The sequence below is a fragment of the Amphiura filiformis genome, chromosome 17 (genome assembly GCF_039555335.1).
Source record: "Amphiura filiformis chromosome 17, Afil_fr2py, whole genome shotgun sequence".
NCBI classification, from domain to species: Eukaryota; Metazoa; Echinodermata; class Ophiuroidea; order Amphilepidida; family Amphiuridae; genus Amphiura; species Amphiura filiformis.
The window spans coordinates 6,017,062-6,044,395 of NC_092644.1; the positions used below are offsets into that span (position 1 = coordinate 6,017,062).

Sequence of the window (27,334 nt, forward strand, 5' to 3'; positions counted from 1 at the left end):
ATACATAACTCATAAACAACAATAAATTAAGCAAGTTTTCAAAGTATAAGATTTGAAAAATAAACTTTTGCAAAACATCAAGGTGTTATTTTTCAATATTAATACATTGATCTAGATAATGAAAATCGATTTTGTTTTGCTTGCTTCGACCAACAATACCTCGTCTACCCTTAAATAAATGTCAAATGTCAAAAACTTGTGATTCTTTGAATTTATAAAAGGTACCGTAACCTATATAAATAAAGCTAGTGTCATATACGGTAATTCTGTTGATATTTCCGCCTGATCAAATTGCTACAAAGGATTACAATAAAAACAGCACTGGCTAAAAAGTGGTTATCAAAATGTCAAATGTCAAAAACTTCTTATTCTTTGAATTTACCATTACCAAGGTACCGGTACAGGAATAAATAAGCTAAAAGGTTGCAATATATGAAAGTCATATCCCTATCTAAATTTGTTTTCAGAGTGGTATACATGTATGTATTCTCACATGATTATGTTACAATGTGTCCTAATATGTACTATTTCACAAAATAATATATGAGCAACTGGAAAATTTTTCCAGGGACGAGCGGATGTATATAATCAGAGAAGATGAGTAGCATTGGTATTAGCTGGTATTGCTCATAAATGTCAAACTAATATTATGGAGATGAATAGGCCTACAATTCGACCATATAATTATTGTTGTATGATTCCAGTGAAGCATGTGAAGAAACACGAAACAGGTACCCACCCACTCACTGGGAATTTTACCTTTTGAAAAAACAACTCATGAACTTCAGGTGCCCACCCAGGCGTTGCCGAATGTGGTATAGGCCTTTTGAAGGAAGTTAAATCAACTATTTTGTTCAATCACTTCACTGTCAACAAAACCCAGATCCGGATTGAGCAGTATAAAAGGTGGAAAACAGTGTTCATTTCAGACTAGTATAAGCATGATAAGTTGTTCACATCATATCAACTGCTTTGACGAAATTATTTTTAATCTGGATTTTTAGTGAGCTCAGAGAAGATCATGGCGTCCGGCTCAGGTAAGATGCACAACGACGCGACGCGATTTTTTTTTTCAGGCATTAGTAACACATCATTATTTTAACTAAACTTGAAGGGGCCTATCATGGATATTCAGTGTTAATAATTATGTTCAATATTATATTACTACACCGATAGAGATGCTAGAAAAAAGGTACGACCAGAGCCGGATTTATCATTGGGCCAGATGGCTGGACCCAAGGCTCCATCTTTGGGCCCCCAAAATGAAGATAATTCTCTTTTTCATTGTTAATATTAAAATGCTTGGTTATAAACAAATCATATCTTGGTGAGCTAAGAAAGGATCATGAAACATGTATAATATAACATAATTATTGAAGCTTAGGCCTAAATGGAACAAATTCGCCCGAAGCGCGCCTAAATTTGCCTTTTTAAAAGTTGAAATGGTCAAATATGAGATTACATTCGTCAAAATCAAATGGCGCTTCTCTTCCCCTATTCTCCAATTTCTCTCTCGTCACACGAAATTTCAATGCGAAAGTGGGAGGGAAAAGTACCAACAGTAATGTGATGGGAAATTTTGGTTTATGAGAGCAGAACGAAAGAGGAGAAATGCTGGTTGATTTCTGCCGGGAAATCATCTAATCATCCAAAATACCTTCTTCAAGCAACATCCAAGGAGGCTCTACACATGGTCATCACCAGATCATATGGAACCAGATAGATTACATCCTGGCCCAGAAGGGATGGTGATCTAGCTTCATGGCTGCAAAGACTTACCCATGAGCATGCAGAATGAGGACCAGACCACCAACTGCTTGTATCAACATGAAGTTGAAGCTAAGAAGAATGAAGCGTCAAAAAAGGCCAACAAGATATGATGTAAGCAAGATCAGTAATAGCTATAGAGTAGAAGTGAGAAACCAATTCCAACAAATATTGGAAGATAATCCTGAAAAGTCTACACCAGAGGAACTGTGGGAAGAAATCAAACACGCAGTAACAGATTCAGCACATAAGACACTACAAAACGTAAGATTAAGAAAAAGTCATGGCTTACAGAAGAAGTTTTCAACCTAGCTGACCAACGAAGAAATGTCAAAGAAAAGAGACTTGATAAGGATGACCATCGCCAAGAATACAGTGATCTGAGTGGGAGAATCCAGAAGCAGATCAGGAAAGACAAGACTGATTTCATCAAGCAGAAGTGTGATGAGGTAGAAAGGGAACAGTGTAATTAATAATATGCAGCTGGGACATGCATCAAGCTACTGACTGCACTGGCAGACCAACGCCCGGCTCAATGTTGTGAAGGACGAAAATGGCAACATCAAAGAAGAGATCAAAACAAGATGGAAACAGTATTGTGAGACGTTATATGCTTCACAGGAAGAAAGTGTCCCACCTGAGGAAACAGACCAGGAGAACTATGACAATGATCCAGATATATTGATGAGTGAGGTTGAAGAAGCCATAAAAAAAAACCCATCAGGAATGGCACATCACCATAGTATACAGGCAGAATTGCTCAAAGAGAGTGATGTGGAAGGAGTTACCATCATCCATAGACTATGTCATAAGATTTGGAGAAGCAACCAGAAGATTGGAAAACGGCAGTGTTTCTCCCTTTACCATGTTTACCTAAGAAAGGTGACACCAGAGAATGTGCCAACAATCGTACCTCTCATCTCCCATACTAGCAAGGTATTGCTTCATATCATTGCTGAACGAATTCGGATCCATCTAGAATTAAAGAGAGTTACCAGAGCAGGCAGGTTTCCGGAAAGATCGGCAACCTAAAGATTCTATGTAGAAAAACATGGAGTTCCATCAACCTCTGTTTCTCTGCTTCATAGACTACTCCAAGGCCTTTGATTGTGTCCAGCATGGGAAGTTATGACGCATCATGAAGGAAATGGGATTCTCTGCACATGTGGTGGACTTGATAAAATCTTTGTACCAAGGACAGAAAGCCATAGTAAGAACTGAGTGTGGAGACTCATACTGATTTACAATTGACCAAGGAGTACGTCAGGGATGTATTTTATCACCCTATCTTCTAACATGTGGGGCAGAGTATAATGAGATTTGCACTATACTACGGAATGGTATCAATCGGAGGTAGACGAATAAACAACCTTAGGTACGCTGATGACACCACCCTCATTGCAAGAACAGCAACTGAACTTCAAGACCTAATAAACAGGGTAAAGGAAGTTAGTAAGGATATGAAATGTTCCTCAATGTCAAAAAGACAAAAGTCATGATTTGTGGAGGGAAAGCAGAGCAGCAGTTAAAGGCTGATGGAGAGAGGACATAGAGGTTAACACTTTCAACTTTCTTGGATCACTCATTGTTGACGAAGGAGGCAGCAGTCAAGAAATAAAAAGATGCCTGGCCATGGTAAGAACGTACATCTGCTATTGCTCTCACCGACATTGGGAAAGATAGGAGTTTTAGAGCAACATGAATGCCCTGGTCTTTCCAATTGCTACATTATGGCTGAAACATGGGCTGTCGGAAGGGCTGACAGATCCAGGATTCAAGCTTTGTGGTGCTGGCGAAAGATGCTAAGAATTTCGTGGAAAGATCACAAAACAAATGAATTTGTCAGAAGTCAACTTGGTGAGCATGTCAAATGTTCAGTGTGCCAGAAGATCGCAATAAATTGCAGTACTTTTGTCACATCTCAAGAAGAAATGGTGACGACTTGGAGAAGATAATATAGTTCAGGGTCAACCTGAAGGACTTCGCAGAAGAAGCAGACAGAACCGGGTGACAGAAGCTCCGTTGGACAGATGGAATCAAATAATCCACTGGAGTATCCCTCGCGAATGCTTACCGTCTTGCATTGGACAGGCAGAGTTAGAACAACATCATCAAAAGGGACCTCACAACGGCCGGTTACCCATAGACCGGCAACGACGATTTGAAAAACAGATGCACGGTTACAGTGGGTATATCAGGCCAGTAGCCTTCAGGCAAATAGTTCATTTCTATATAGAGCAGCAACTAAACACATATTCAGCATCTTTTTAATTCTCCCAAACCTCGGTGGAGTGGCGGAGAGGAAGGGGAAGAAGCCCGGGGAAGACAAAGGACAGGAGAGTACTGAAGAAGAGAGAGAAATGGCTAGAAGATGGAGAAAACAGGGGAAAACTAATGAACACATAGCAGATCTGCTATTATAAGGCTACAAGGTTCAATGGTGCCACCGCGGTGGTGGTGGTGAAATCCTGGTGCCTCTGTGAAGAACAGATTGAGGAGGGCCACGCTCCGGACGTCCACCAAAGCTTGGACAAGAAAGAATAACATCCTTAATGAAAGGACCATCAAGGGGATAATGATTTCAAGTAATCTGACTTCAAAAGCTTTCAAATGTGGATTAATTAGCCGGTGATAAACAAAGGCATGTTGTAAATAAAATACATGTACTTTCTGCGGGACTTTCTGTAGGCCTACAATGTATACGGTAATGATATCAAGTACAGGAAGGAAGATTATGAGGTCAACATAATTCAATGAGCAAAATTGAACACTTTAAATGTATTCCGGGCCGGGTCTAAAATTCATTAAATTATATTGCAATTAAATTTTAATCAACTTTGAGTCCAACTTATTTTGGCCAACAAATTGTGGTCATATAAATTCAACCTGGTCTCTAAAATCTGTATCACACTAAACCCACATTCGATATTCAGTCTAAATCACACTGAATCAGGGCACTGAATAGACGGCATAAATAGCTCCCTCTGTTGGTGCAATGTTACATTAAAGTCAAAATGTACGATCTTATAATATGAATTTGGTTAATTTTTTTCAAACCTGATTTTTTGGCATATTTGTAATGTTTACACATGTCACAACTTGCACCTAAATGGAATCAGCCAAATTTGTTGTGTTTGTAGGTAAACAGAGCAAAAGTTCGACATAAAGTCATAATTCAAGAAATTATGACTTTATGTCCTCCCATAGAACTGCCAAAATAACAAGCAGTGTTTCTTTCACTTTACCTCGTTATTTCAGCTCAAAATGGACAGAAACCATTCCCGATAATTATTACTAGTATTATTTCAGCATTTTGAATATATAATGACAAATTAAAAATTTGAAGGAAATTGTCCATTAAGCCTTTAAGGTTACTATTGGTCAATGTTACATTAAGGTTACTGTTGGTCAATGTTATAAGGTTACTGTTGGTCAATGTTTACATTAAGGTTACTGTTGGTCAATGTTTACATTAAGGTTACTGTTGGTCAATGTTATATTAAGGTTACTGTTGGTCAGTGTTACATTAAGGTTACTGTTGGTCAATGTTACATTAAGGTTACTGTTGGTCAGTGTTAGATTAATGTTACTATTGGTCATGAATGTTACATTAAGGTTACTGTGGGAACTCCATTTGTAAAGAACTCAACTATGGGAGTCTCCGGCCTTGGGCCTGCCGGCCCTGTGACCTTTATGTTTTTTGTTTGGCAAACTATTTCACTCCTTGAGACTTAAATAAAAACAATAAAACCATGATGTGAACGGCAAGGTTAGAAAATGGCTAGAGTTGCTGTGATTTTGACACCTGTGTGGGAGAAATCCCCGATACCAGAATGGTGCCACCATGACGCCAAGATTGCACATGACGGCAACAGTGGCGCCAAAAAACTTAGCATGCCCCGGCTATGGCCACCAAGTATAAACACTTTTAATGCTGAAAATTGGGAAAACCAATTCGTGTACATAAAGGCCCAGGCCCGTAGCCAGGATTTTTTTTTTTTTCGGGGGGTGCTGAATTTGAACAAGTTGGGGAGGCAATTCTGTGAAAAGTGGATTTTCTTCCCCAAATTTAGAACTTTCTTGACCAAAAAAGCTTAAAAAATCAATTTTTATGGATAGCTACGCTCCAAAATTCTTACAATTTTTGGACTTTTTGTATTAACAAAAAAAATTGGGAAATCGCACCCCATACCCCCTGGCTATGGGCCTGCCTAGCACGCAAAACATACAATTTTCAACAGCTATAAATAACTATCATGACTATTGTCCCCAAACACTATACAGGATGGCAAGCAAAACATTAAGTATGTTTATATCTCCTTGTTTTAGGTACACCCCATAGATACACTGTTGTAATCAAAACAGGCAGATACAAAGGTACAACGTGTAATGGCAACGCTATCTTGAGGTTTTATGCAAAGGATAATCCCACCCCAACTGAACGTCACTCTATTGGCGGCAACTTCAAGAATGGCAAAACTAGGAAGGTACGAGTCGAAGTTTCTCACCCAATCCACGAGATTGAGCAGATGGAGGTATGGCTGGAACGCCCTGCCAATACAGCCGATGTGAAATGGTTTGTGGAACACATGCAGATTCAAGACGAAAACAAGAATTGTGTCAAGTTCTTCCCGTTTCATCGCTGGGTAACCATGAAGCATCAGGTGAGTTCATAGCCGTAGATCCTGGTGGGGGGATTTACCCCAGTGTGCCTGTCAATAATAGATCCCTGTTTTTGAGGCAAATATGCCACCCAATGACCCCCTTTTTTCATAAGTTTTACCCCAAATCTGCAATTTTTGCACATTTTGAACACATTTTACAGTTTTGTAGCCATTTAACTGCAAAATTGCTCATTTATTTGCATTTTTTTGCCCAGAAAGTTACTTTTTCACAGTCAATGATGCCCAATTTTTAGCATTTCACCACTGAATGACCCCCTTTTTTCGGCAAAAATCTCCACCGACAGACCCCTAGTTTTGTACTCCGGTAGGCACAGGAACGTCACTTTCATATTCGAGTGCCCCCCCAACATTTTCATAGGAGATGGTCCATACAATCATCCTCCATATGTTGATGCCTGTCTGTGAGTTTCTGATCTCATATTTGGCCATTTTACCTAAAAAGTGCCAATTTTTGCATATAAGGTATAATCTTCTTCCACGGTAAACCAAACAGCTTCCGTGGTAAACCTTATAGCGCCATCACTTGATGAAAGTACGTTATTAGTAGGCGTGAGTTAAAAGCTATCTGGGCTAGAACTATTACGACTGTAGGGGTGAGCTTGCCTACAGGTAAAAAAAAAAATACTGTGGCGGTTATATTACACGCTAGTTTAGGGCAACGGGGTGGAAAGGAGGGTAGACCTAGGTCTACTCCCGGGGCCTACGGGGATGTGCGACAGATTCGGGTGCATTTTGGTTTATTGATGGCCCTCAATTTCATGAAAATTTGGTTTAAGAAAGATTGTTTTTATTTATTTTTTTAAAAATTAATTTGTTTCCCAAATTTTTATCGGAAAGTGTGCCATTTTTTTATTGTTACCATGGCGTGCGATAATAAATAGGCCTAGCTATTAATATAATTTTTAAATGCTATTTTATTATTTTGTTATTAGGCCTAATTGAAAATCTAAAATAGTATAAAATCGTATATGATGCCTTAAATTAAAGTTTAAAACGTTCTTCCAATATTAATAACTATTATTAAATAATTCCTAACATCTCGGACAACACGCCCCCCCCCCACACACCCCACACCCCTACACCAACAACCACATGCCAAGTCTAGGCGAAAGTCTACCTTGCACATCGTGCACGCGCAAGGCACCATCCAGCATTGTCCCGCTAAAATACACTACCGGGTACCCTATTACGAGCAATGGAATAGCCCGTCAATCATGCACAGTGGTTGCTCCTGGAAGGAAGATTATACCCGATGTGACGCGGTTGCTCATGGAAGACAAGAAGGATTATACCCCTTTTCAATTTTTGTGCACTTTGCACAAATTTATTCCACTTTTGCAACATATTTCACCAGTTTAGCTTCAATATGGTAAATGTAAAATTTGTTCGCACACTATGTGCACATTTATACCATTAACATATTGACACCAGAATCACAATACTTCAAGAAAAATGTCCAACCCCATCACAGCCCCCAATGTCAAAAAGAAATCTATGCCATGAGTGAGTCCTTGTATAATGACGATTTTTATTTGTTAATCACAAGAAATGTTCCAGAACAGATTTTGTTCATTGTTTGTTTTTAAATCTGTTTACCCTGACCCTGGGAGCTGACCACAATCATGGCATGAAAGAAAAAGGTCTTTTGGAGCTGTAAACTGTCAAAATCAAGGGTCTGTTTCTTGGCTTTCAGGTAGAAAATCACCTGAAAAAAAACCCAGAAATATGAGGAATGAGCAATACAGCTGAATTATCAAAATCAATGGTCTTTTGGAGCTTTATTTTGGTCAAATTTAGGGGGTCTTTCAGAACTGCGAATATTGAAAAAGTTGGCCTTTTTTAACCTTTCCTCAAATTTTTGACTTTTTTGACCAAGAAAACATAGACACGACAACCTGCCCCATGCCTATGCCTTGTATTCAGAATGCAATTTGGTGTGTCTGATGTGCTCACAGGTCCCACAAAAACACTGTGCAAAGGTAGATGCGCAACTTTGAAATTTAATTGACATGTGTATTAAAGTTTGATGGCCTTTTCCTGCCAAAAAAGTTCAATTGCTGTTGTGTAGCCCCTGATATCAACTGTCTTTGGTAGCAGGGCAGCTTTGCCCCACCCCACTGGGTACTCCCCCACCTCTGGTACCAACCCCCATTTGAGGGTCGGGCTCATAAACTATCAATTAAAGCCTATGACGATTTTGGATGACTTTGTATATTTCTAGATTGTTCGTGTAAACAATGCCTTATTACCACAACATGATCCGAATCAACAACGACGGAACGAATCGATCCATCTTGAAAAAGATAACTACTACTTCAGCACCAGAGTTGCAGACGCCATCCCGATTATGGTAAGTTCCATTGCCTAATAAAGATGTACGAGGTCATTATTCATCATATACCTCGTTAACAAATCGATCATCTTGAAAAAGATAACTACTACTTCAGCACCAGAGTTGCAGACGCCATCCCGATTATGGTAAGTTCTAGTGCTTAATAAAGATGTATGAGGTCATTATCCATCATATACCTCGTTGATGAATCGATCCATCTTGATAAAGATAACTACTACTTCAGCACCAGAGTTGCAGATGCCATCCCGATTATGGTAAGTTCTAAAGATCAGACCCCGATTTACCTTTTGCCCTTGGGCACGGAAACATGATTGCTCCTTGGCTCTTCGCATCAAAGTTTTACACCCCCACCCCATCACTGTAACCGTAGTCTTGCTTTGCTTGAGTATCCTCAAATTACTTACTGGGATAAAAATTTGAAATTTGAATGCTAAAATAGGGCATGGACAATTGTGGCTTAAAACCGGGACACAGGAATATGCACATATACAGGGTATCCCCAAAAAAGGTTACATGTAGATTTTTGAAAACGTTAATGTTAATGTTAACAAATATAACATGACACAGATGACATGAAATATTTATGAGGAGCAGGGTAGGCTGATAAACATATTAAAAGTTATATGCCTATACATGTTTTTATTCTCCATCAGACTGAGGTGACCGCATCGCCTGAGGATTTTACAGTATCTTACGAATTGGTATGTATATGATTTTTGAATGATTATTTATCTTTTTTGGCACCTTTTTATTGCGGCACTACAAGGAGGGGAATATTTTTGCCCCCCCCACACACTTTTACCCAAAATTACGAAATTTTCACTTTTGCAGCAATTTTTGTGCAAAGTTTGTTGATTTTGCCCCTTTCCCCCAAAATTCAATTTGCTCTCCATTCCCCCCCATCGAACAAAATTCCTGGTGCTGCCACTGTTTGCCACACACACACACCCCACCCCAGTTAACACATTTCTATCTTAATATTTATTTCACAGCAAGTGTTCATCTTTCCGACAATAAAAGACACCATCAGTCAGAAACTCCTCCTTTCTTTCTCAAAACGGTGGAGAAGTCTTATAGATACTGGAAACATTTACAAAAGGGCACTTGGGCACTTTGCAAGACCAAAGGTATGTGTTATAATAAACATGTCTTTCACTACATCTGATATTGTTTGAAGCACACCATATTCTTAGGGGTTGTGTAATAATTATGAGCCATGGGGAGGGTAAAATTGGGGCTGGCAAGAAGGCTCAGGAAAATAGTACTGAAATGTTTAAATATGTTTGTTTGTTTGTTCCTGCTCGCTATGCTTGCATTATACATCTTAGACCATTTAAGGTTTGTAAATTCCCAAAATTTGGCATATCAACTGCTCAGTGCCAGAAGTGGGTATAAAGTGCAATAGATTTTTTATCAGGCCCAGAGGGGAGCAAGCAATTTTTGTCAGGCCGAGAGGGGGGGGCAGTAATTTTAGGCACACTGTTGGGAAATTTTACCCGGGGGCAGGGTCTTAGCTAGGAATCTACAAGTACCCATCATTTTCACCAAAACTGCCTGTCCAAAATATTTTACCCTGAAAAACAGAACCAGACCTCTGCCCTTCTGTGGGGTTCAGTCAGTTTGTTTGTCTGGTTTTGGTTCACAGAACTTATTCAAGCATTATTATTAGAATTTAGCATATGTCACAGACATTAATTTTGCCTGTCCCAGGAGCAAACTGCCTGTCCAAAATGATGGGTGGACAGATGGCTAGCTAACACCCAGGGGGGGAGGGGCTCATATTTGTTGCACAACCCTGTACCTCATCATTCCTCTTTAAATATCTTCCAGATAGTAGATGTCTATATGGATATCATTCCACAAGACGACTGGAGTCCTTTGGACAAAGTTTTCGCTGACCAACGCTTGATTGGAACCAACCCTGCTGTGATACAACGAGTAAATTCCATGGACAAATTGAAAGAAATGTGAGTTATCATAATCTGATAATTGTAGGACCTACAGAATATAATTGTCAGTGGCGGCGCTAGGGGGGAAGGGGGCATATTTTTCTTGTCCCCCTCCCCAGTTTTGAGGAAAAAACCCCCAAATTACGTAAATTTCAACTTTTTGCGGCAATTTTGTGCAAAATTTGTAGATTTTGCCCCCCCTGAAATTTACTTTTCCCCCAATGCCCCCCCCCCCCCCGAAAAAAATGATTGTGTGTTGTGTGCTTAGGCCCTATGAGGGGTAGTCACACAGGAGGTCCCAACACTCCCAGGTTTAATCGTCATGAAGGAAAACCTGTTCTCTCTCTATTACTGGAAGACGTCACAGCCAGGCCCCGGGGATTCTTTGTTTCTGGCTGGGTACCCATGCTCGATCCATTTTTAGCGAAACTAGCACTAGTCTCAAGACTCCGACTATATGGCAATATGACGATATGGTATTTTACTACATTTTCTCATATTTCAGCATGGATCTTTCAGCTGAAGAGAGTTTCAAACGCCAGATGAATATGATGACATTGACTGACGCAATAGCAAACAAAAAGCTCTTCATGGTAGACTACACCACTATTTTGCACAATCTCATTTGCAAGAATGGAATGGTAAGGCCTTACTGTATAAAATTAACCTTGAAAAGGAGGTTGTTAAAAAGGAAATACCCTTTAAGGGGGTACTACACTCCTGACCAATTTTGTGCCTATTTTTGCATTTTTCTCAAAAATTATAGCGCATTGGTGACAAGTAAGATATGTATATTATAGGGGCAAGGACTACAACTACTGCACTGAAAATTCAGCAACTCAAGGCAAGTAGTTATTGATTTATTGATCAAATATTGGGTTTCCCTCATTTTTGACTGTAAATAACTCCACAACTGTTGTCTGTGTTGAAATAAAATTTCCAGTGCATTAGTTGTAGTCCTTGCCCCTATAATATACATATCTTACTTGTCTCCAATGCGCTATAATTTTTGAGAAAAATGCAAAAACAGGCAGAAAATTCGGCAGGGGTGTAATACCCCCTTAACATTAATTTATTCACTGTTTTACTTTTAGATCGCGTCACCAGTAGCACTGTTCTACGTCAACGAAGAAGATGATCTGATGCCTGTAGCCATACAGTTGTTTAAAAACAAAGGACCAGGAGGACCTGATAACCCGGTAAGATCTTTTCCCCTGTTTCCCCAGTAAAAACCCAAAATTACTGAAATTTCCACTTACGGACATCCCCGAAAAAAATTTCTGGCACCGCCACTAATCTTATTATCACTACCTATAACTAGAAGCAGCTGCGTAACCAGAATTGATTTTGGGGGGGGGGGGCTGATTTTGAAACAGTGGACTTAGGGGGAGGGGGATTTTGAAAAAGTGGGACTTTTTTTTACAAAATTTGGACCTTTTTTGACCAAAAAGGGCTAAAAAACTCTATTTTTTTCTCGCAAAAGGGACTTTTTGGGTATTTGGCGATTTGGGGGAATCTCAGACCGGTATGGGATTTCACAGACCAGGTCTCTGAATTCAGAGGAGCCTGTGAACTCACAGCACCCCCAAACTGATTAGAACTTACAAAGCAAGGTTTTTCTAAACAAAAAGAGGGCATGGAGAAGGTCAGAGGATGATTTAAGGAAGCCCCATCATGCACTGTACTTTTCAAATCCCATTGAACTCTGTGCAAAAGATGTTGTTTTAGAATTGCCCGTGTGTCATTATTACTTGGTCGATTTCAGATCTAAAGTGATGTATGCATGAAGGATAATTCACACCTTCTGTAGATAACATAAAATGTGAAATCGACCAACTTTTTGAAGGTGTTTTTATTGTAAATATATCTGTCCAAATTCAAATTTAACCATGCACGTGTGTATGCAGTGGGCGGGCAGTGGTGTCATGTTCACTCACACAGCTGTGCTAACCACAAGACTTGCTGGGAAGTGCTTAAATCATCCTCTGGGAGATGTAATGCTTTTGAGGTGATGCATATGTGGGGCTGTTAAGACCCCTTTTTTAGCACCGCTGTCACCCAAAAACCCCATTTTTTTTAAACATATGCTCTGTCACCCAAAGACCCCTTATTTTGTCACCCAATTCAGTATCGAAGTTACGTAATGTTACTATGTCAACGGGATCACGCGCTAGAGTAATGAACCATGATCGAAATGATCACCACATAAAGTATATGGCACTCGAAGGCATACCAAAGTAGCGTGATCCGGTAACCAAGAGAATTACGTAACCACTTCGATGCTGAATTTCAACAGTAACTTTCATTTATCACTCACTTGTGACATGATCAAGGGGAATGAGTCACATGTCGACCCTGGTCGAAAATGAGTTTTACATAGGTTCCTAAAGAGGACATTCAGTTGATATGACTTTCCATTGCGAAGTTACGTCAATTTATCAATCGCTGAAAACAATGTAAAACAAAAGAATTTGAACACTTTCTTTGCCAATATCTCAAAATCAATATTAGATTGTGTCACATTTTCTCACTTATTCTTAAAACACAAAGCCAGTTGAAGCCATTTAGAACTAAAAATTTAATATTTGAGGCTTCTGTGATACTGTTTGGCTCTCACCCAAAGACCTTATTTAAAAAAATGGTCATGTTCTCCCACAATGACCCCATAATTACAATTTTGTGCTCTCACTAAATGCTCAAATCATACTCTCACCCAATGACCCCATAATTGTTCATCTTTTGCTCTTACCAAAAGCCCCTTAGTGTGAAAGTGTCTGCCCTACACCTATATTCATTTCATATTGAAGTGCCCAACCCAGGACTTTTCTATTATCGTAACTCAGTGGCATAGGCAGGATTTTGGCGGGGATTTTGGTGAGGGGGCAAAGCCAAATTTTTGTCCCCATTTGTCAATTTTTGTCCCATTTTTGGCCATTTTAAAGATATTTTGGTCTTTACTGTCCCCATTTTGTCCATGAAAATTTTCTGTAGGGGGCACTCTGCCCCCCCCCGCTTCATGGGGGGCAAAGTGAATTTCAGAGGGGGATTTTGCGCAAAATTGCTTCAAAAGGTGGAAATTTACGTAAATTTTTTTTGGTTTGCCTCAAAAGTGGGGGAGGGGGCAAGAAAAATCTTTTTTGCTACCCCCCCATCCCCTCGTAGCACCGCCACTGTCGTAACTTTAATATAATTATTGTTTTTTTTCTACAGGTATTTTTCCCGCACGATGACAAATACTCCTGGATGCTAGCCAAGATGTGGTTCAATAATGCCGATGCATCCTATCACCAATCCTCCTCTCATCTTGGATTCACCCATCTCCTGATTGAAACCATCTATCTTGCACTGAGACAAACAGTCTCTATCTCACATCCACTCTATCACTTGATGGCGCCACATTTCTTGTATCTTCTTAGTGTCAACGAGTAAGTAGAGCGATGGGGCTGAGGTGATTTGACACACATTGTTTTATTATCTTATAATTGAAGACCAAATTAAAAAGACTAGTTTGCGTATTATGTCCTGACAACCAGAACAAAAATGCCGTACTGCGCAGGTCAGCAACCAATAACCGCCCTAGCAGAAATTCTATACAGCAAGAAGTGTATCAAAAGTGTATCAAAGTGTATTAAAACTGTATCAAACAGCAATTTAATACAGTTTTGATATACAAAGGGTGTATTGAAAATGTATCAACTGAAAATATAAGGTATCAAAACTGTATCAAATACCACCTAACTGTATCAAAAATGTATCAAAAGTGTATCAAATTTGAACTTAGTTAATTTTGGCCATGCTTGTGGTGTATCAAAAGTGTATCAAATTGAACTTTGCAGTTTTTCAGTGTATGTAAAGTGTATCAAAGTGAACTTTCTGGCTGCATACAGTGTATCAAAAGTGTATTAAATTGGACTTTGCCTGTTTTTTAGTGGATTGTAAAGTGTATCAAATTGAACTTAGTTAATTTTTGGTGTCTAGAGGTATATCAAAAGTGTATCAAATTGGACTTAGTCAAATTCTGGCTGCATACAGTGTATCAAAAGTGTATTAAATTGGACTTTGCCTGTTTTTTAGTGTATCAAAAGCGTATTAAATTGGACTTAGTTTATTTTGGGTGGCTAGAGGTATATCAAAAGTGTATCAAATTGGGCTTTCATAAACTGACCTTTTGTAGTGTATCAAAACTGTATCAATAACTGATCACATGTCTAGATAATGACTCATCATTTTCAAATTTGCCCATGTGGCATGTATCCAGTTAACACCAGGATTTGCATTTGGAAATGTACTGTATTTTAGAGCAAATTATGGTGTTTTATTTATCATGATGATTTATACAAACATGCTTGTAGACTGCACATTAGGTTACAATGTAGTTGTAATCAGGGACTGTGATTAAAGAGGAAATATCTGACTTTGTTCTGATAAGGTAAGCTTACTATATATTATATAGCTTTATATATAGGGCCTCAATGTATATGTATTAAGCATGAATATAGCACATGCCTGTATAGTAGATGTTATTGGTAGCCTTTTTGTCTCTTTTATTGAGGGTAACAACTTCAGTGACAAGCACTGCATTCCAAGCAGGCCTTCTGATGTATGTATGTTCCATTTTGGTTGGGTTTTGCTTCTTTTTTGCAAGACTTTCTCACACATTTATCCTATTGCGTTGTAATTTTGAACGTTGATAGGGGAAGTGCATTGAGCTGCTCCGTGATGGGGGAAAGTGCTAGAGGTCAGCATTAGCAGTAGAGGGCAGTGTTGAATTTGAGCTTGATTAGACTAATTTCAAAATTTGACCTTTGACCCCTTCACTTTGGGGTCATTAATGTTTGCAAATATGTTTAGATCATGTACGGATAATTCTTGTTGAATTTGAGCTTGATTGGACCAATTTTGAAATTTGAAAAACTGTATCAAAAGTGTATCAAAAACTGTATCAAAAGTGTATCAAAACTGTATCAAAAGTGTATAAAAAACTGTATCAAAAGTATCAAAAAAACTATCAAAAGTGTATCAAAAAAAACTATCAAAAGTGTATAAAAACTGTATCAAAAGTGTATCAAAAAACTATATCAAAGGTGTATCAAATGGCATGTATCAAAAATAGGGCGGTCCAGCTGGCCAGCATTAGAATTGGAACGCTGATTTGATACAGTGACATATTTGATACACTTTTGATATAATTATGTATAAAATGTGTATAAAATGAAAGGATAAGAATTTCAATGCTAATTTGATACAGTTTAAATTGGCACGCTGATTTCATACAGTGACATATTTGATACACTTTTGATATAATTATGTATGAAATGTGTATGAAATGAAAGGATAAAAATTTGAACGCAAATTTGATACAGTTTAAATTGGAACCCTCATTTGATACAGTAACATATTCGATACACTTTTGATATAAATTATGTATGAAATGTGTATGAAATGAAAGGATAAAAATTTGAACGCAAATTTGATACAGTTTAAATTGGAACCCTCATTTGATACAGTAACATATTCGATACACTTTTGATATAAATTATGTATGAAATGTGAATGAAATGAAAGGATAAAAATTTGAACGCTAATTTGATACAGTTTAAATTGGAACCCTCATTTGATACAGTAACATATTCAATACACTTTTGATATAAATTATGTATGAAATGTGTATGAAATGTATGGATAAAAATTTCAACGAAAATTTGATACAGTTTAAATTGGAACCCTCATTTGATACAGTAACATATTCGATACACTTTTGATATAAATTATGTATGAAATGTGTATGAAATGAAAGGATAAAAATTTCAATGCTAATTTGATACAGTTTAAATTGGAACCCTCATTTGATACAGTAACATATTCGATACACTTTTGATATAAATGATGTATGAAATGTGTATGAAATGAAAGGATAAAAATTTGAATGCTAATTTGATACAGTTTAAATTGGAACCCTGATTTGATACAGTAACATATTCAATACACTTTTGATATAAATTATGAATGAAATGTGTATGAAATGAAAGGATCAAAATTTCAATGCTAATTTGATACAGTTTAAATTGGAACCCTCATTTGATACAGTAACATATTCGATACACTTTTGATATAAATTATGTATGAAATGTGTATGAAATGAAAGGATAAAAATTTGAACGCTAATTTGATACAGTTTAAATTGGAACCCTGATTTGATACAGTTACTTATTTGATACACTTTTGATATAATTATGTATCAAATATGTATGAAATGAAAGGATACATTTCATTTGATACTTTTTGATACATTATCTTGGCATTTGATACACTTTTGATATGTATAAAATGTGTATGCAATGTTAATTTGATACAGTTTTGATACATAAAAGTGTATGAAATGAGGGTTCCAATTCAAAGCCTTTTATTTCATACATTTTTCATACGTATCAAAAGTGGTGTATCAAAAGTGTATCAAATTTCAGCCAGGGCGTGCGCCTTTGTCCTGATGTCAGACGCAAACTAGTCTTTTTAATTCGGTCTTCAATTATAGCATTCGCCTTTTGCACGGATCCGCCATCTTGTTTCCAAAACGAGGTTCTCCCTGCAAACACATGCGCAAAAAGTGCATTTTTGTTTCGTGTGTTTCTCTATTAACGTGCCTGAAGGCTTTTGCAAAATGTACGCAACATTTAAGAGGCAAAGCACAAGCTTGAAAGGCTTGTTTTCATACATTGGACGGCTTGGACTTCCAGAGGGCAGTATTGTGTTTTTAATATTCAGGGATTTTTCTGTTTTTGGTGGTGATTTTCCGGGAAAATCTCAGTTTTTAAAGCAAATTTGGGGTAAATCTCCCTATTTATTTTTTTATATCTCGTTTTTTGCCTTTAAAAATTGCGTTTTTTGCCGGGCCTATTGAATACATACCACTCTTTTCAAAGATACTAATCTTACAGGTGCGAGTGATCAGCATGATATGAATATCATATAGAATTACGATCCAGGTCTTTATCTCTGTTCTTTGACATATATGGTTCAATGCATAGGTACCATGTGATGTTGTAGTGCAGGGCTATTTATTCAAAATTGTATTCATATATTGCTATGGTCATTAATCCGATTAATTATGTCACTTTTACAGTGAATAGGGCATATGGTTTTGCCATATTTGCTATCACCCATAACAGAATATATACAACTACTAAGTATTCAGAACAATTACATTGAAAATAAATTTGGAATCTATCTTTATTTAAAGGACTGCTTTCAAAGCGCTAGTGAATGATGACGGTTGGGTCGATACCAGCATGTCAGTCGGCGTCAAAGGAATGTACGAAATCATTCGCCGACGTTACCAAGGATATACACATGCTCTTGGCGAAGACGATGACGATGACATAGATACAGCTGCTGCAGCATCCAGTGTTGAGGATCTTCATCTAGCTCAAGCGTGGAGGTTGGATCGTGAAGGAAACCTGGAGAATGACATCAAATCTAGAGGTGTGGAAGATCTGCCCAAGTACTACTTTCGTGATGATGCCTTAGCAGCGTATCGAGCAATCAAGAAATATGTGTCAAACGTGGTCAACCCTCACTATGCAGGTAAATGGTGCTACTTGTTTAAGCTATATGTGTACATCCATATCAAAAGGATGCACTTGTCGGCTGCTACATGTGTCTCATTTCACATACATGTAATAACTGGGAATAAATGCCAGACTCATTTCAAGTGGAGGCCACTTCAAATCATCCCCAAGTCATATGGCTTATTAATACAGAGAACATTCCTTATAAACCATGTTACTTGGGGATGATTTAAATTGACTTCCACTTGAGATGAGTCTGGTATTAATACCTAGCTATTATGTGAAATGAGGCACATGTAGCAGCTAGCAGCCGACAAGTGCATCGTTTTGATATGGATGTACACATATGGTATACCCCTTCTTGTGCACAAAGAACGGGGTTATATATCAGCCAGTGCTCTAGTGCCAGCTTCATGGAAATTGGGCTATTTGCGTTGAAGTCTATGGATGGAAGACAAGTTCTTAATCTCCCACACAGGGTTTGGATTTCAAAAGGAGTCACCCATTGAGGTAACCCCATTTGAAATTCACACTCTGTGTGTGTGGAAGATTTTAATCTTAAAAGGTTATGTGTTCCATAGGGGAGGTGTATGGATTTCCACCGGCATTAAATAATTTATAGCCTAACTATAACTAGCCAATTTTATGATATGCTGTAATCATTACGTTACTTATTTTTAAAAATCAGATGTCGATACGTTGGAAAAAGATTATGAGATACAGGAATGGGCCGTCAAGCTTTCTGCCAAATATGAAGAAGGAGGATCCAATATACAGGTATGACTTTACTTTTAGGTTTATTATAAAAAAGGGAAGGTACATATATTTTTGTTCCCAGCTGTTTCTCCAGTCCTTAGGGGGCCATCATTTTCTTCAGAAGTGGGGAGGGGCATGAATATACTGGGGATCTGCAGATATCACCGATATATTCATGACCCCCTCCCAAAGACAGTTACAGTCCCCTTATTTGACAATCATGATAACGAGGGTTGCCCGGAGGGTTGAGAGCCAGAAAGCCTCAACTCATAATCACCTGCTCCTACAAAATGAGCATAAAGTCGCCAGGGCACTATACAAGATACAGTTCATTAATCATGACAAATTTCAACTTTATGCTCATTTTGTGCCAGGGGGGGGCACTTACATAAATGGTCTGTACGCATGCATGACCAAAAAACAAGTAAAAAGGGTGTTTTTTAGGCAAGGAAAGTTACGCTGTGGACGATTTAGGGTCTAAAAACACTGATTTTCAAGAATAAGGGTAGTTTTCTGCAACTGAATAACTTGTTTAGGGTACCTTTTCAAATTTTTGGCAATTACGAGTCCAAAAAGGATACATTTTTTTCATTTTTATTAGCCAAAAACTCATTAGGGGGTAAATTCTACATTAAATTATCTTATTAAGGGGCTAAATTTGCTGAGAGGGTAAAACTCGTTTAGGGGGTGTTTCAAAAAAATTTGGTCACGCATGCATACACTATCATAAATTGAGTGGCCCCCTGGGATTTTGTGAGAGCTGGTCATAGTGAGTTATGGCTTTCTGGTTCCGAACCCTCGATAATACAGTGCTTTTGATTTTGAACACACTATTATCAACACTTTGAATAAAGAGTAACATATTGCATTATTGGCAGCCTCTGACTAATCTTGTACCTCAATAGAGCCACAGGTTCAATTCTATGCAAGTGTGTGATTCATTATGTCCAATGGCGTATATAGCGACAGGAGGGGGGAGCACCAATTTGCCATCGATTCTGCTCCCCTCCAACAAAACAAAAGTCAAAATTTTTGCGCTCTTTGCGTGCATTTCAGCACAAAATCATTTGAAAGATCAATTTAAGACTGATATTCAACTTCATTATAACCAAAATGAATTAGTGGTAGGCTCTATTTGTGCAAATTTTTGCGCGCAATTGTTTCAAGAATTGGGAGGGTGCCATTATCTATCCTTAGCCCTAAGCGCCACAACCACTAGCTATGCCACTGATTATGTCTACAATTTGTTTTCATATTTTAAGGGTGTGCCAGGTGGAGGTCATTTCTCAAATCGTGACCAGTTGATCGACACGATTACTTCTGTGATCTACATTAGCAGCGTCGCTCATGCATCGGTCAACTTCTTGCAGTATGAGCAGTATGGATATCCTTTTAATTGGCCTGCATTGTTGTATGGGGAACCACCAAGAAAGAAGGTATATCTGCTCATTTGTTAAAATGATTTCCCTGTAATCTTAGCCCCATGAGAACTAACTGCTTATTGGTCAAAAAGAAGTTTTCATTATCAATTGGACCAATCAGCAACATTGTTAGAATAATTTCACCACACAAAAAAATTGGGTTGAATTATTTGCAAAGCTCCATTCTGATTGGCGATTAAAATGAAGATATCATGTAATTGACCAATCAGAGAGAATGTCACTTCTAAAATCACAAATTTTTTGGCACCCCCGTCCACTTTATAAACCATTTCCTCCTCTCACCACCTTCATTCTTTCATAGTTCATCATCATCATCATCATCATCATCATCATCATCATCATCAGTCGGCTGCGGAGCAGGCGCACCACAAGCTTTCTCCAACTATTGCGATCTTGGGCAAGCGAAACAATTTTGTTTGGCTGCAGCATCCCTTCAGTATCTCCCAGGAGGTGCTGTACATACTGTATGCATATGACAATTACGACTAATCTTATTGCGTGGTCAAGTTGGTATGAGCCCAGGTATGAGTAAATCAATTTCTCACATTTCTTGTTTTTTTAATCACGCTTTCCTTCACTACTTTCTACTTGCCAGATTGGGCATGCCGAATCAGACATTCTACAGTGTCTTCCAACAAAGGAGACAACCCTTGGATCACTGGCAATAACGCATCTACTGAGTCAACGGGCAACTAAGAAGCTTGGCGATTTTGAGGTTCAATACCAATTTGACAAAATTGGGATGGATGCTCTGAAACAGTAAGTTACAAACTGGAAAGCACAAATCCTTACGTAATTTATATAAACTGAGCTCAAAAAGAAACTTATAATTTTTTACAACTTGTGAATCACAAGGTCATATCTTAAAATACTGTCAATCAAAATGAACCAAAATTACACACAGGATTACCTTAATACTCTACTCAAAACACATGTCAGTAACCAAGCAGTTGTCCAACTGACACAACAGCAAAATGCACTGTTATGGGACAGCTTCCTGGACTTCCTTCACTTTCACAGCCCAACATTTGGCACCCAGGACAAAAAATCTGTGAGAATGCACACAAGATCCTTGCACAGATGATAAAACGCGGTGCTGCTTTCTGCTTTTCATACACTTTTTTCATGAAACAGGGCTGGGCTGTGAATGTGGTCCAGGAAGCTGTCCCATGTCAGTGCATTTTGCTGTTGTGTCAGTTGGATAACTGCTTGGTTACTGACATGTGTTAAGAGTAGAGTATTGAAGTAAATCTGTGTGTAATTTTGGTTCAATTTGATGGACAGGATTTCAAGATATGACCTTGTGAAAAATTATAAGTTTCTTTTTGAGCTCAGTTTATTTATATATACTGTATTAGAAACAATGGACTGTTATAGCTTTTGGAAGAGATGTGCAAATGATATTGTTTACAGTGCAATGCATTATCCTTAAGAAACACTGATAACAATATCTATTATCATGATTATCAGCTTAAAATTACAGGATGGCTGATCAAAAACTCAGTCATCCCAGATTTGTCTCTACCAATAGAAGCCGTCAGCCTTTCGCCATCTTGTGAGTACAAATGATCTGCGTGTTCATTTATCGGACGCTACGTGCAGGGCGCAGCTTGCCACACAGCTGTTCTCACATGTTGATGCGGCAATTTTGTTGTTCACGCATGCAGACCGAACGACCATCGCAGCATGTATCCACAAGATGGCGGCATATGACGTCACGCTGACAGCCTCTATAGATATTTGTATCAGTGGATCTATATTTGTCTCAGACATTAAATTAAGTTAATGACCCTGTGAAATATTAGGTCTAGAAGATGTTTTGTTTGGATTGCAAGCCAAAATGTGGAAGCGAGTTAACCAAAGCAGCGTCACTTATGCATCAGTCAACTATTTGAAAATTATGGGCATGAAACTTCCTATACACTGTATATGTTATGATAAAGGTTTCCTATCATTTCCAGTAATAAATGCTGCAAACAATTCAAATTTTCTATGATTTTTGGCAAAAATCCAATTTTTGGCAATTTTGACTGACAAGACCTGAAAATCTTACATTTTTGAGTTTCTAGTCGATTATGACTTCATTGTGGCTTAATTCTGGGATGTTTGTACTTGTTTTGGTATCAACAGAAAGGACATCATAGACATCGAATGTTTTATAGTGAAAATCCAGAAAGATTTTGCAATTCTCCCAGCCTCCACTATTACATGTTAAAATTCGGTAACATTTCTGCTACTTTCAAATCTTTCTTACCTACAGATTTCAAGAGGACCTCCAGAAGATTCAAGATGCATGCGACAGAGACACAAAGAAAGAAGAAGTCTACGATATATTGAATCCAAAATATATCCCAAATGCCATCAGCATTTGAGCTGTCACCATATTGAATCCTGGCTACTGAATTTCCATTTAGACCCTGTAAGACACAAATTATCACGCTACAAAATAATTATATAATTTCTCCGTCTTATTGGCTGAAACTGATTAACTGTTTTAAGTTATATGTACCTGATGATGTTGGTAATGTACAGCTAGGTATAACAAAAGCACTCCCGGTTTGGTTCTCTGCAATGAGAAGATATATATATTGAACCTTAAGTTGGAATGAATTTTATAATGGACACTTGTATTATACATTAATTGCAAAACTATACTGCACACAAAAAGTATCCGCACACTTGAAACAAAAGCAATATTTTGTAAAGACACTAAAGCAAATTACAAAATAAAGTGGTAGGTAGATGCATAATTTTGTTCTACGTACTTTAATCATGCCGAATGAGGAAGGAATAAATAAATAAGCAAGCAAGCAAGCAAGCAAGCAAGCAAGTAAATAAATACCTCATTCGGCATGATGCGATTGTATTCCATTAAGCTATACACATTTGAATGGCAAAAGTTAACAGTATCAAAAGTGACAGATTTGGATATTTTTCTACCTCAGGTGATATCCGCCGCCTCTTCTTACAGGCTCAATACAGCCTGACGGATGAATACTCATTCCGATGTGGTCAATATCTGTGTGCTTTGAGGGAAAAGTCAATGTACATTTTTGTCACTTTTGAAAGCTCTCATTTTTACTCCAATTGCTATTAAGTTGGGGAAATAAAGTCATATAAAATCGTGCCGATTGAGTATCAAAATACGCGGAAGAAAATTCTCTACACATTGCCCAATTTGAAATTAGGCTTGTGGGCCATATATGTGTAAATAAAAATGTAATCTGATAAACAACACATCAACTGTTTTTTTAACTTAATTGTGAACAACTCTGCCTGACAGTGGTAACGCCTGTCCATTTTGGAGCATTCAGCAAGCTAGCAATTAATTCAGTCCCTTATCAACTCAAAAAGCTTCAAAATATGCTGCATTTGTGAAGGTTGTCATTCATCCAGGTATAATTAAATATAAAATTAAACTCTTAAAGAGGAAGTACCACCAGAGCAGTCTTCTGGGGTGAATCAAACCTGTCTGGTTATCAAATTAATCAGTGACTAGTTTATCTCTGATTTTGACAATTTTAATTGCTGCAATAACATTAAAACATCAATTAGCACACTGTTAAATTTAAAGATAACATTGTCACCGATTAATTTGATAACCAGGCAGGTTTGGTTCACCCCAGAAGAACTGCTCTGGCGGGGCTTCCTCTTTAAAACCATTCAACTGGACTCACATTTTCGAGAGGCTACAGTATTGCACTGTATCGATCTTCAGGCCATCTGTCATCTTACTGCTGGTCAAAGACCAATTGCCGCCAGATACTCAAATATGCGAGTCCAGTTGAATGTTTTATTTTATTTTATATCTAAATACATGTGCACTTACCGTGGGATGACTATAGAAGAGAATCATTTGAAACCTATCACAACTGTTGTTCTTCTTGCTTATCATATTCATGTTGGGGTAAAAACAAATCCATCGATGGTAAGAAGTTTTGTAACTAGTATAACAATCTTGTCTTTGTTCTTATGATATGTTACCGAAGCACTTTGTATCAATGGGGTATTTTAGTTGAAACCCAAACACCCCCTTACAGAGGACATTCCCTTAATCTCCCACACACGGGGTGTAGATTTGAAATTGAGTCACCCATTCAGGTAAACCCATTCAAAATTCACACTCCCTGTGTGGAAATCATGTCTTTCATAAGGTGTGTATAGGCGAATAAAAGAGCTCAATGATCAACATCTATGGTTTGTAGAAATCATTTGACTTGACTTGCTAGCTTCCTATATATACAAAGGAAATCAACATTTTCTTTTTTTGGTATGTTCTTATAATCTGCCAACCAATATCAGCGACCAATCATAAGTGCTCAATCCCAAAAGGGAGAGCGTAACGACTACCTATTCTGGAAGGTCTGTTCTTTGAATTTTTTATATAGGCCTATATAATAATAATAACAATAATTATGAAATTAATTGACAAAAAATCTTCAGTATACAATAATGCAGATATTTTAAAAAGTGATTTGGAGCTAATAAATTACGTTTTGTTTAATGTATTAAACAAATCTGGAATTGTTTTTGAAATATTTTAATTACCATGATTGCACTGTAGTAAAGGTGAAAACACAAGTACCACAGAACCCGGACTCCCTATACCGCCACGCACAATAGCACCATCAGCTATAGGGAGAAAATTGGCAGACGGTGCACATAAATGAAAGAAAACAATTCTGTGTCTCACCTGAAGCGCTTACATGTAGGTATCCTGTGTAGGTTGTATCAAGTGCGTCTCTCAAATTTGCCTAGTATACGATGTCACGCTCACATGAAAACAATTGCCTTTAGCGCATTCCGAGCGGAACTGAAAACCCCTATTTGTGCTCCCTGCATGTATCAAGATGGCGGTTGAGTCCGGGTTCTCTGGCTTTAATTCTGTGGGTAAAACACTAATTTCCTAGTTAAAAGCTTTCCAGCAAACACAATTTTCAAATGTAATAAACACGTTATGAACGCATTTTGTTTATGGTCAAAATGTTCCAAAACATTTCAAAGTTTCAAAAAGTAGAAATCATGGAGTCAAATGACCGTTTAGCAACTTGTAACTGATAATTTTGTTCGCCAAAAGCTAAAGGAATGCGTCTATGACCCCATTGCATAAGTCTGCACTACCCCTGGATTGATATAGAATGGTGCACATGCAGTTGGGCAACTGATGCGCACTTTTGTTCATTTAATTCAGTGGTGGGACTTTATTTTCTCGTATAGAGTTTGTGCATATGACGTATCATACCGAAAATATGGCGGACTTCTCAAATGCATTCAACAAAAGCATGATCGATTGCAATCTACCGCGACAATTCGTCACACACACATAACAAATTGCACTACGATCAAATAGATTGATGACAACATTTGATTGAATGGACTGCACTGCGCCATGATTACAGTGAAGGACACCGGATCAAATCCTTTGTTTGGAGCCAATCGATAAAAGCATGCAGGGCCTCTATAGCAAAGAAAGCAACCCAGATTAGTTTTTGCCTTTTGCGAGTTGAATACCACAGTGCTTGAATAGAAAACCACCATGGGCTATTCCAGTTGACATGCATACACCCCCTATGGAAGACATGACCTTAATCTCCCACACAAGGAGTGTGAATTTTAAATGGGCTTACCTGAATTGGTGACTCAATATAATTTTGAAATCCACACCTCCTGTGTAGAAGATAAAGGACATGTCTTTCATAGGGGCGTGTGGATGTCAAGTGAAATAGCCCAATTTCACTATACACAAATCCAACGAGCCAAGTCATGGTCAGGATTTGGTCGGCCATTATTGGGTCCCCGCAGCACCTAACTGGTGTTGTGACTGCCCAATTGGGTGGATTAAAGCCGCTTAAAATCCAATGTTAGATTCTTTTGTGTTGTAAACTGTCATCATTTTGTCTACATGTAACACGGGTGATAGAAAGCAGTTTAAAATACCCTTCAAGGTCGCATCATTTCACATCTTAGTTGAGATAGCTGGGTCCCTGTTGCGGCTATGGCTGCAACTGAGGTGTAGGAATGTGTGAAATTGGATTCGTCTATATGCACAGGACCCCTCAATCCACATGACTATGATCCCAAACTTTAGGGAACACAAAGTCATGATGGGATTGCTTGTGATCCATGAATAAATCACATTAAAGAGGAAGCCCGTAATAGTAGTTCTGGGGAACCAAACCTGCCTGGTTATCAAATTAATCAGTGACAAGGTTATCTCTGAATTTGACAGGTGCTAATTGATGTTTTAATCTATTAATTAACACCTGTCAAATTTAGAGATAACCTTGTCACTGATTTATTTGATAACCAGGCAGGTTCGGTTCACCCCAGAACTGGTCTGGTGGGGCTTCCTCTTTAAGAAGACACAATATCTGACAAAATTTACATTTTCCTCATGTTATTTAATGCTAACCATTTACATGTTGCATATTGAAATAAACATGTTCCATAATTTTGCGACCATTTCTGTCAATTTGATGAATCCTGTATATTTCTTTTGACTCCTTCATTGTTTATTATTAGTTAGACAGTTAACCATTAATTACTGGCATGTTTGACGAAAAGGGCCCAGTAGTAAAAGGGGCTCAGTTAACAATACATACATACGTTCAGGGTTAGAATTACGTTCCACTGTATGCGGGAATCAATCTTGATTCTTGCAGAGTAAATTTGTGGGAATCGCTTGATTCTCACCAATCAACGTCTGTGAAAAAGTATAATAGTTTGCGAAAATCAACTTTGATTCACACAAATCTGTTTACGAGAATCTTTAGGAGAATCAATTCTTGGATTCTCTCCTAAATTGACACAACATCAG

At 38.0% G+C, this 27,334-nt stretch overlaps 1 protein-coding gene across 1 annotated transcript; it reads left to right on the forward strand.

Annotated features, from left to right (window-relative positions):
• The first annotated feature begins 831 nt into the window (after window positions 1-831).
• Window positions 832-24,706, forward strand: LOC140136858 (allene oxide synthase-lipoxygenase protein-like). The gene is made up of 14 exons (XM_072158460.1): window positions 832-1,037; window positions 6,097-6,431; window positions 8,674-8,802; window positions 9,459-9,506; window positions 9,798-9,932; window positions 10,636-10,772; window positions 11,260-11,395; window positions 11,849-11,953; window positions 13,965-14,179; window positions 17,992-18,335; window positions 19,008-19,096; window positions 20,338-20,511; window positions 21,113-21,276; window positions 22,778-24,706. The coding sequence occupies exons 1-14, from the start codon at window positions 1,022-1,024 to the stop codon at window positions 22,887-22,889; spliced, it is 2,139 nt and encodes a 712-aa protein (XP_072014561.1). The 5' UTR covers window positions 832-1,021; the 3' UTR covers window positions 22,890-24,706.
• Window positions 24,707-27,334: the final 2,628 nt, after the last annotated feature.

Excerpts from the sequence above, each read along its gene's own strand:
- LOC140136858 (XM_072158460.1), top strand. Across the intron at positions 6,432-8,673 it reads GGGTAACCATGAAGCATCAG|ATTGTTCGTGTAAACAATGC; the intron begins GTGAGTTCATAG and ends GTATATTTCTAG. Across the intron at positions 8,803-9,458 it reads CAGACGCCATCCCGATTATG|ACTGAGGTGACCGCATCGCC; the intron begins GTAAGTTCCATT and ends ATTCTCCATCAG.